Source organism: Pinus tabuliformis, chromosome 6 (genome assembly GCF_031772625.1).
Source record: "Pinus tabuliformis cultivar Carrire ecotype Pingquan chromosome 6, CPIR1, whole genome shotgun sequence".
NCBI classification, from domain to species: domain Eukaryota; kingdom Viridiplantae; phylum Streptophyta; class Pinopsida; order Pinales; family Pinaceae; genus Pinus; species Pinus tabuliformis.
This window is the reverse complement of record NC_142292.1, coordinates 753,716,469-753,728,592: the sequence shown is the minus strand read 5'-3', so window position 1 is coordinate 753,728,592 and position 12,124 is coordinate 753,716,469. Positions and strand designations below refer to the sequence as shown.

Below are 12,124 nucleotides of genomic sequence, written 5' to 3'. Positions count from 1 at the left end.
GATAAATGGAAGCTTCCAGAATCTTCTCCAATGACACTTGCTTCACTGAATTCGACCAGTGATGAGTAAGAGGCTCTCAGCCTCCAAGTGGAAGCAAGAACTGACAGAGAGAAGCCACAAGTCAAAACATAAGCTGACTCATCCTCTCTGCTTACATCTATATATGGATCCCTCATCCCAGAGATCTAGAGGCTGGAATTTTGTACTTTGCAGAGAATTGCTGTTGGTTTGAGATTGAGATTAGTGCATTGGGTGATTTATGCTTTGTTGGAGGTGAGGAAGGGATTCCTTTGCTGGGAGGTAGATGTGTAGAGCCTCTAACTCGCACCTAATTACCTATCATTACCTACAGCTTTTCCTCACTTATCCCTCTCTTTTGCCCTATTTTCCTCATAAACCTATCCAGATCATTACATTTGATGTCTTTAAGCATGATTGGTTAACTTTGCTAATGTTTGACTGTTTGTCTAGATTTTTGACATATGCACAGAGATTCTGCAGCTGTCTGGCAATTCCGCAGCCATTCAGCAATTCCGCAGCTATCTAGCAATTCCGCAGCCTTTTCATTGATCTCTATGTTCCACGTGTCATTTTGAAAAACGAATCACATGGGCACGTGGGAATGAAGGTGTTAAAGGTTCCTATGCTATTGGTTCGGTCAGCAACGCCACGCACACCTCCGGTCAACATGGATTAAACTTCGGTCAACAAAGCCAGCTCAAACGGTGCTGCGTGAGCTGAAAGGTCACGTCACTCCAGATGGCGATTCCTCCACGCTACACAGGTTATGGGAGACAGGATCCAACCTTGGATTCAACTCCATGACGACCGTACCCTCCAGATAACACACGGACCTGTTTACGTGTTGCTGTACCATTTAATTAGCATGACTGTCAGTTAATTTCTAGTTTCATGTTTTACGCAGTAGGCAGTTGTTCATACGCCTATAAAATCCAGCGTCTGCGCACGCTTAAGGATTAGTCTTTAGTTGCTTTGTTTATGTAATTGCTACAATTTTAGTGTATACAGAAACTCTGTTTTGAAGCTGCTATTTCAGCACTTTTTACTGTAATTTCTACATATGAGTTAATAGAAGACTGTGCTGTTTTGACTTCTTCAAGTAGCTGATCTTTCCTTGGGTTTTGTGGATGGAGGGCCCCCATTCATAACAGCCTTTGTACAGTAAATTTAACTTTATGTTCTTGCCATTTCCTTCTTTTGAATTCAGCAATTTTCCTTTTCTTTAATACATGTACAGTTTTGATTTACTTTCATTTCCAGCATTTACTTTAACTGATTAGGATTGTTTTCTGCAGGTGTTAGCCCAGGATTGTGTGTCTTTGTTGTATTTGCTTTATCTCTAATGGTATTTTCAGTTGTCATATTCATAGTTGCTGCCTTTACTCTGTTTTTCTAGCTTGATTTCTAGTTTAGTTTCTCAAGTTGTATGCTAACATATTGATGGTCTCCTTATCATAAGTTGTTCATCTTTAAGAGATCAGAATACTAATAAATCACAGCTTGCTTTGGGTAGTTTTTTTTGACTTATATCACTAACTCTTTCTTCACTTGTTACACATTACAATGTATGTTGGAAGCAGAATGTTGGAGAGAGGCACAGTGGTGTTATAATTTGTCATCTTAGAGCTTGATTACTTTTTAGACTTATATCTAACTACTTCTTAATCGTGTTTCACATAGTACTATATGTTGGAAACAAAGTGTTAGGAAGAGATGAACATTATAATTGGTCTTTAAAGTGTTTTTTCTTACCTTTTTATTGCAACAGCATGAGTAGTGACTAGTGCCATTAGAAAGTGGTTTTTTATGCTTTGCTTTCAGTTTCATTTCAAGCTATTTCTTTCAAGCTCTTTCTTTGCAAGTTTAGAAGGTAGTTAGAAACCACCAGTTACACACACTCACTCATTTAGAAACCACCATACACACACAAATCACTCATTTGTTTATAAAATCATCACTCCATCTTAGGAAGTTAAATTGACCACAACACCCCCAAACGACAAAAAGATCTAAGAGGTTACTTAAGTACATACTGTACACCTTCACTTCATCAGCTTACGAGCCCCGGGTTGACAATTTATGATAGCAATTTAGACAACACTAAATTGACTAAACAAGATGCTGGATCGGGACTCACTTGGTTGTATCTCCTCTTGGACTTTCTTATCATATCAATAAAACTATTTGAGTTTCTCCTATATGCTTGTATATCAATGATGCTTTTTTATATTTGCATGTTTAGTTTAAATCTGATCCTAAACTAGTTATGAATGTAAATCTACGTCTTTTGTGTAGTTTTCCTCTCTTGTGATCTTGCAGGAACTTGGTGAAGCTGGACCAGTAAGGGAGTAGGCAGCGGGAAGCGAACAAAGGAGAGAGCGATTGGATCAACAAACTAGCGAAAGACGCAGGTTAGTTACATCCTTCCTCTTCGTTTACATTTCATAAAGAAGAATACGAGAATAGTTTTCCTTGTTTGTTGCTAAGGCACTGTCACACCTTAGAGTGGGATAGGGGCATTCTGAATGGATACTTTTCCCAACAACAATTATGGCCATGGAGCAACTTATTGAACATAAATCTCAATTAGAGAAAATGGAAGGTGAATGAGCATATGTCAATGCTCAACTGGAGGAATTATATCTTTAATTCTTCAAAAGAAGCATTGACGCACTCCTCTCAGCTAACTTAGTGATAATGGAGCATCTAGAGCTTCCATACCTCAATGAGATGACAAACTATGAGATGAGACAAGAGGACAAGTAAGACCCTACTATTAGCAAAAGGCCCCAAGACTTAGCCCAAGTATTGAATAAGCTGCAAATTTTACATTTACAGAATTGTAAAAAAAATTGAAATGAGTAGATTTAGTTTGTAATAAACTCATTTACACAAATTTTAAATCATTTTTTTTTTATCTTTAATGTATTGTTGCATTCTTGATACAGATATACAAAATCAAAATTATAATTATAGTAAAAAAATAAAAATACCTAATAAAAATAAGATTAAAATAAATTTTATATCCACTTAAATGGGGAAAACAAATAAAATCCTCCCACTAAATTCAACTTTATATAAATAATATATATATATATATATATATATATATATATAAATATAATTAAAATTAAAATGATTTAATACCATTATTTATTTGTATGTGACTAAATGTCATCTAACCTTGTACTTACCTTCTATTATCAAAATTCAACAATATGAGATGACAAAGTTTCAAATGATTTGGAACACCCACTGATTTTTCTAAGGATTTTGGTTTATTTAAAATTTGGTTAACGCTCCCCGTAATAGAGTTCCAGTCTGCGTTAAAATTAAAATTAGACTGTGATGAAATTATATTCTTATTATTATTGAATTGCGATGAAATTATAGTAATAATATTATTATTATGTTTTTTTAGGTTAAAAAGATTTTTTTATTATAATTTTTTTTGTTGGTTAAGTTGTATAAGTTTTGAGATGATTGTATATTTAATTTTTGGTTTGAGAAATTATGATTTAGGGGCATCTAAATAGTCAAAATTACTTGGGAATAATACTTGACTTGGGTCATATTAATTTTTAATATGGTTAGATATAACACCTTACCTGAGCCATCACAAAGTGTTTTAACAATACACACCATTATCATCTATTCTACATCCATAGACTATAATTTTATTAATTTACTTTTATTTGATTAAATTTTTGACATATAATTTTAATAATATATTTCACTTTTCTTAAATATTATATTTAAGGTCCACCAAATCTTAAATAAAAAGTGATCATGTTTTTTTTAAGACACTCCTTAATATGAAATCACCAAAATAATATATTAGACAAAATGAAAATGTAGTATTGTCAAACTTACAAAATATATATATATATATATATATAGATATATAATTACAACATTATCTATATCCCATATCTATTCATACTAAAATATAAAATACATATTTTGAAACAAATATTTATATAATTTGTTTCAATAACCATAATCACTTAATAGAGATAATTACTAAAAATATTCTATATATCGTAATTTGAAAATATGTATATCAACTTGTAAAACATTTCAATATGATGCAAGAAACCCATATGTTTAAGATAGGAATTTAATCATGTCACTATGATATTCCTTGCAATGCTAAAAAGAAAAACATGTATGAAAATTCCCTTTGGTTCTAAGTCTTTATATACAAATAAAAAGATTAAACTTTTTTAAAAGTAGAATATGTCTGGAGTACATATTAGGTTTTCATTTTACAAAAAACATAGGATATGTTTGGAATTTTCCTATGCTTTTATGTTTTTATTTCATAAATTAAATTAAATAAAACTTGGCTGCAAGACAGAGGTCATTTTCACTTCACCAAGCTTCTTCCAATCATGTCAATATGGAACCCACTACAACGTTAAAAGATACCGTATGTTTGGAATTTTTTCTTTTCTTAGTTTTAATTTACCAGAAAACAAGGATTAAACTTGGGCACACTTAATAGTCGTTTTCATGCTTCCATGCTTATGTGAGGTGCATGACATAAGGGTTTATATAGGAATAGGAACTTACTATTAAATTTGAAATCATGTCAATGAGGAAATAACTACAAAGTTAAAAGTAAAATATGATCTGATTTTTTTAATATAATTATTAAATAAAATCATATATATATATATATATATATATATATATATATATATAATTATAATTAAGTATTTCATATTAATTTAAAAATTATGTAGATATGAGAATAATGTATAAAATTAAAATATAAAATAAATATAAGGTTTTTTCTCCATTATATTTTGATGAGAATAACTTAAACAAAATATATGTTATAAGATTAATTTTAAAGAATATAGAAATTAAATATAATCAATTTAAAATATGACGAATATTTATATAGAAATATGAATTTATTATTATTTTGAAAATCATATTTGATATAAATTTAATTTCAAATTGCAAAGTAGTTAATTTCTTAATAAAAAGGTTTTTTTTTTTTTTATTATAAAGTATAAAATTATTTTAATTTTTATATAAAATTAAGAGTATAAAATTATTTTATTTTTTTATCTAAAATTAAGAATTTAATATTAATCAAATAATTATATGAATATGAAAATAATATACAAGTTTGGAATATATGATGAATTTGTTTTATTTTTTAATTTTGTTTTTAATGGAAATGATTAGAAAACATTTTTTCCCAAAACAAAAATTAAATTTTATAGATTTTAATTCTATTTGATTAAAAAAAATTAAAAAAAATCCCATAAGGTTTATGGAGGATTGAAATTTTATTTTGGTACAATTATCTATTCTGTGTTTTGTATTTTTTAGTTGGAATCTAGCCATAAATGGATTTAGTCCCATAAAAATGTTTTAAAACACTTATTATGTAGATTTCACAATTCAAAATTGTGATTTCAACATATCTTTATTAGATGTCGAACAAAATTGACATGAAAAATATGTCCAAAAAGGGGGAAAAGCTTAGAAGATTTAGACTAGGGCATTTGTTTTAATTTGGAAATTATATTAATATGAGTTTTTTTTTTTTAGTTAAAAGATCTTTCTATTATTTGAGTAAGTTTACATATCAACTACTCACTTGTATGCTTCTGGCCTACCACTGAAACTAGACCATTGGCAATATAGGAGAATGGATGTCCAAAAATCAAAGAGATTTTTTAAAAAGACCAAGTAGTCATCTTGTCTACAACTATCTAAAATACTACGAGAAACCAAACCATTGGAAATATAGGAGAATGGATATACAAAAATCAAAGAGAGCCTTGAAAAATACCAAGTGGTCATCTTGTCTACCACTATCTATAATACTACAAGATTTACTATCCATGAGTCATTGAAACATGCTTATATCCCTAAAATTGCTTAAAGAGTTTGTCATAATACTCGGAAAAATATCATAATAGCATTGAGAAATTAGATTTTAATGAGAGGTGGAGGTTTCCACTTCTATGGGATCAAGATCACCATGATTGTTCAGAGTTGTTGGACCTTTGCCATGCCATAACACAACTTCAATTTGAGCTAGTCATCCAACCACCCTGTCCTGAATAGTGGCCCTAGGTTCAAAATTACAATGACAACCTTGTTCATTGCCCATGTCCTCCTTAATATCCTTGAGTTCCTGTTGAATATTTGGGGGGTATTGTACCTTGTACCTTACATAGGTGTGAGCATGATCATTTCCCATCATGTCCTTATGGCTAGCACTATGCTGAGAAAAAACACACAATTGCACCATGCTTAAAAATGCAGATAAACCATTGGCACACTGCTTACACCAATGTGTCTCCTACCCATACACTCACTTGGAGAGAAGGCATGATATGCAAATCCTAGCCACATAGCTCAGCTAGAGTGTTAAGTGCACTAATGAATATAAAACTAACATTTCCACCCCTTTACCACACAAAATTAAACCACTCTATCACCTGTAAATTAGCTCGTCCAAAGAGAGGGCATTGTATGCAAAGTGTAGCCATAGAACTTAGCCATAGCACCAAGTGCGCCAATAAAAGCCAAACCAATGGGTCCACTCGCACACCTTTTAAATTAAACTACTCTACCCCCTGTAAATCAACTTGCTTGGAGATAAAATTATATTTTCCCAGTGAGAGTGCAAAACAAAGCCAAACGAAGGGCCCAACTAAGGAGAATATGGGGATAAAAGGAAAATCAGAGAGATGACAACAAGAAAGGCTAAAATTTTTAGAATGCAAGAGCGTATCTCACGAGAGAGAAACCATAGCCACACAACCAAGAAAGAAAGAGTGTAAGCCAAACATTCAGGTTGCATTACCATAAAAAGAAACCTTTCACAAGTGAGATACCCAATAGACTAGAGAGGAAAACCAATAGAAGGGATAGAGGTCATGAAGAAGAATGAATAATTGGAGGGCTTGGTCCCTCTAAGATTTGAGCTAGAAACCACCATATCCTCCTTCATGAAAACAATAGGGACAAACAAAGAGCTATCTTGAGCACTGATTCGTAAACTGTCATGGATATTCCATTGGGTAGTTCGTCATAATAGATCTGATTATAATATATTAAAATTATGAATTTCTACACCATTACAAATTTTTTAAACCTCTAGATCTGTACATTTAACTATAATTATTGCATGCATGTGAATGGAAATTATGTAGAAAAGTAGAGAACAAAAAAATAAACTCACACACACACACATAAACCACAAGATATTCTATGAGATACCTTTTCAGGAGAAAACCCAGCTGGAAGGTGAGGCCACCTCACTCTCTTTCTCTGTTTAGGAAATATGGCTACAAGTACAAAGAAGTAATGTCTGTGGCCCATGGGCTGCTACAATGCATAGATTCTCTTTGTGTGCTTTACCTCCTATCTCTCCAAGCTATCTTTGCTCAGTTATGGAACAAAATTATCTCGAAAGAAAGGAATGCCTCTTCCTCTTAGAGGCCCAGTTACAACACAACCCGATAGCCTACTAGTGGTTAATTTTGACTACATCAACTCTTAACTAGACCTATAATATAAACCCTTCTAGAGTATTTTACATCACGAACATGTGGCTAGCCCATTTTCCATGAATAATGGGGGCTGATGCGACATCCTCTCAAACTATAGGCATGAAAACATGAAGGTCAACTTCAGAGTGGCATAACTTTTGCATACAGACCCTAATTGATGTGTTTCTTATGCTATTGGAAAGATATCTATGTGTAGAATAACATGAAAAGGTGCACGCTAAATAGACAAAGTCCACCAAAAAAAATGTCGTTTGATACCTCAAAAGGCTACCAAAAGGTTTCAGACCCTTGCTTCGCCAAACTGGGTCCTGCCGGTAAAAATGATCCCATGAGCTTATTCCTCCACTTTTTCCACTCTGAATGCATCAAGATGGATGAAAAACAATATAATGACCCAATTTTGATCAAGCACCAGAATCAAAAAATGAATACTACACATCCTAGAATCCATTACCAACCTGAAGGATGTCGACTAGACATCGAGAAACTTCCCCACCTCTTTGAATAACTTAGCCATCAATCCACCACATGCTTGATATGCTCAAGATCCATTACGAGCCATCATTAATCATGAAGTGAGGTACACATTTGTATTAACATTTAAGGGAGATGGGCGGTTACGCCCCTCCCACTGTTGGAGTTGCTAATCTCCCAACCTTATGTTTCCATTATAACATCTCTGCCCACTCGATATGAGAGATTATGTTCATGTTCATTGTATAAGTTTAGTAAGTAAAATTTCTTTAGAAATTTTTTATATTTTGAAAAAAAAGACATTTAAAATTATATTGTAATAAAGTTTTGTTTTAGGTGGCCCAAATGGTTGTTACCTAGATTTCAATCCTAACTAACCTGGTTGGATATGGTTTGTTAATTATGATATTTAGTTAAGGGTTTTCTTAGGTAAAAAAAAAACTAATAATACTATATAATTTTTAATTACAACAATAATTATATATTCCCTCTAATAAAAGCTAAATAAATAAAATCTCCTTTTAATCTAATAAATATTAACATTAATTCACTAGAATCCAAAATTCATATCATATGAGACAATATTTTAAATTATATCTAATTTTGAAAAATCAAATCTTTAAAAATTAGATGAAAGTTCATCAACATAAAAATTTGGTACATGAAAATGAGGAAGCTGTTGATTTTCTTTTTTATTATTTAGAACTACATAGGTTTAGACAACCCTACAATTACATAAAATTAGTACATCTATATCACTAACCTATGGTAACTATTTATAGAGACAATTATCCATCTTTTAGGGGCAAATTAAATATTCCTCATTCGCTAATAATATATACATATCTAATTTTATAATTAAAAAATAAATTATTAAATATTAGAAAGAAAAAAATACATCATTTTCGCAACTTAATTTTAGAGTTTTGTATTGTATTTTCACAATAAAAACGTTTATCGATACAATTAAAAATTTACCATTAATTTAAAATTATGTATATTAATTTAAATTATGTATATTAACTTAAAAATCATATAAATTCACTATTGTAAGAACATAAAGTGTAAAATAAGTTTGGGATTATGTTCACTGCATTTTCCATGCAAATGATTGGAGCAATTGAAAGCGCATTATTTTGACCAGAGTGGTTAAACTTCCAAAATTATGGGTTCCATGTTCGGCTGGGTAAGAATAGGTAATTTTTAAAAGGTAAGTGGTTGAAATGAACCTTCGGAACCAATCCGAGAATGTGAAAGCGTGTTTTATAAAAAAAAAAACAAAGCTGGCAGCTGCCCTCCATGGAAAGTGGGGCCCCCACAAAGGTACGCCCGATTTTGAATCGGAGACCGATGAGGAAATTGGGATGGTGTGGCCGCTGGCGTAGGGTGTGATGTAAGTAAAGCATGTGATGTAAGTAAAGCAAAGCATGGGGTCCCCGTCTGAGGAGCGGTGTGGCAATTCCCTTCACGGCGTCACGATGACGTCACTGAGCATAGTCCACCGTCAACGGCATCGTCAGCGACGACGTCACTGGAGCGCGATGTGACGGCGGGACGAGGTGCAACGTGCGCGGGGCCCACTCCCCCGTCGGAAGCACCAACAACAACGACAACAATAACACGGACGAGGCCGACGGCGTCAGTGGGCCACGGAGTGACGGCAGCCGACGTTACCTTTTTTTCCGTCATCCCCACCATGACTCAACGGCAGATCACTCGCGAGTCGCAGCCGTGACTGACGGGGAAAAGCCAATGCGCCGCCCCACGGCATCCCATCCCATCCCATCCCATCCCATCGCGTTCGCCTCTATCTTTTATCCCGCAACGAGGGATCGAATCGCACAGTGAGCGAGTCGCGGGCGAGGGAAGTGGGGAATAAGCGCTGTTAACGTCTTCTTGTTTCAGACTTTTACTGTTTGTTTGTAAGGCGTGCGTGCCTGCCTGCCTGGAATTCCAACAACCAGCTGCATGATTATTGATGTTATAAGACCCCCCTCGGTTTCTCCTACCGTTTCGTCCATTGCGGAGCAGAGCCGAGGTTTCATAATCCCTCACCATTGCTGGGAAGCGGGAATCGTTGCCTTCATCTTTGTCATCATGATGCAGGGTTTGCAATACAGGGCCGGCGGATCATCGGCTCCAGGCACCGTGGCCTCCGCGGCCTGCAGGAGGCCAGCCACCGCTACGCTGCAGTTGGGGCGGAGCTCAGTGGAGGACGCCGAGGAGGAAACGATGACCACGAAGATAGCCACGATGAGCCTGAACCCTTTGGAAAGAGTGCAGCGCCTCGCCTCCGATAACGTGGTGCTCGTATTCAGCGTCACTTACTGCTGCATGTGCCACGTGGTCAAGCGCCTCCTCTGCGGCCTCGGGGTTAATCCGGCCGTCTTCGAGCTCGACGAGGAAGGGGAAGGCGCCGGGAACTCGGATATGGAGAAGGTTCTGGTGAGATTGGTCGGCAAAAAGCCCGCCGTGCCGGCGGTTTTCATCGGCGGAGAGCTCGTCGGCGGCCTCGATCGCCTCATGGCCGCGCACATCAGCGGCGAGCTCGTGCCCAAATTGAAGCAAGCCGGGGCTCTGTGGCTTTAGAGAATCAGAATTTTCGCTGGCCTCAATTTTTGCTGCTTTCTTTGGCGATAGATCAATTAATTAATCACCATTTCTCGTGGCATAGAAGGCGAGTATATAATTAATGAATATTTGTTGGGGGTCTCAACAATTAGAATTAATTCTGTTCATCTTCTTCTTCTGTAAATATTCTCTCGGCTTTACAGAGATAATTATAACATATAGATAGTGAAAATCTCTCACGCCGATACAATTTTGAATACATTATTAATGCTTTTCTTCGAGATTTCTTTATTGTGTTTGGTTTTCGCTGGATTTAAAAGGTGCCAAGATCGATTCTCACAAGAATCGTTTTGTGTTTTTTTTTTTTCCCTGGAAATTCTTTCTGTGTCAATTTCTGCCTTGGGCTTTTGAAGATTCTCTATACTTTACTGAGTCAAGCTGTGGCTTTTGAAGATTCCTGAGGCATGATTCCCATGTTATTTGCAACTGCCCTGCAAGTGCGTTATATCTTCAGTACAATTGATCCACATACGCACAAACAATGCGGCAGAAATTATAAGAAATGATGGTACATGCATGGAATAATTCAGTATTCATCTTGACTTCTCTACTCTGAATAAAATCTGACAGGGAGGATGTTAATGAATGTTTAATAAAATTAACAAATAAATTTTAATCTATTTAATTTGGAGTATAAAATCTTGGGCCTCTGGAACTTTTAGTGTTTGGAATCTGGCTTCTGGAGTTTTAGTGTTTCGAAAGATTTACAGCAGCCTTACCCATGTTAGCAGCCTTACTCATGTTATGACTGCACTTAGAAATTTATAGTTAGTAAAATGTCTATAATCACTTTCTTATCTTTTGTGTTTTTGGTTTTAAATGTATAAATGGATTTCCTAACATTTAAATTTCATGATTCTACTTTGTGATTCTAATAAAAAAATTTGTGAAATTTTAAATAAAATTAATTAAAAATAAGTAAAAATAAAATAAATTACAATATGTAAAATAACAACAAATATAGGTATTATTTTGTGAATTTTCCTCTTAACTTTGGATTTTTATTAATTTAAAATTGTGTCAAGTTCATTTATGGTTGTATTTAAGCAAATAAAATTTCAAAATAATGTTATCATTTTTTTCACAAATAAATAGCAATTTTTAATCTTATAATATTAAAACTTAGATATACTTATTATCAAAATTTATAAACCCCAGTGGTGGGTTTGACACCGAATAAATGATATGTCTTATTATCAAATTTTATAAACCCCACTAGTGGGTTTGACACCAAATAAATGATATGTGATTCTTCCTAAAGAGGTTTTCCAATGATTATGAATCACATAAGTTTGATTTTTTTATTAATCTTTCCTATTTCTTTTTAGTGTCTTACCACTCATAAAAATATATCAAAAACTCCCTAACACTTTTAAAAACTAATACATACCATAATGCAATAGTAATACATGAAGACAAATCTAAACAAGGATTTTAATAATTAATAGAGT

At 34.0% G+C, this 12,124-nt stretch overlaps 1 protein-coding gene across 1 annotated transcript; it reads left to right on the top strand.

The window, feature by feature from the left end:
• The first annotated feature begins 9,793 nt into the window (after positions 1-9,793).
• On the top strand, positions 9,794-10,892 carry LOC149260928 (glutaredoxin-C1-like). The gene has a single exon (XM_089380895.1). The coding sequence runs from the start codon at positions 10,011-10,013 to the stop codon at positions 10,629-10,631; it is 621 nt and encodes a 206-aa protein (XP_089237021.1). The 5' UTR covers positions 9,794-10,010; the 3' UTR covers positions 10,632-10,892.
• Positions 10,893-12,124: the final 1,232 nt, after the last annotated feature.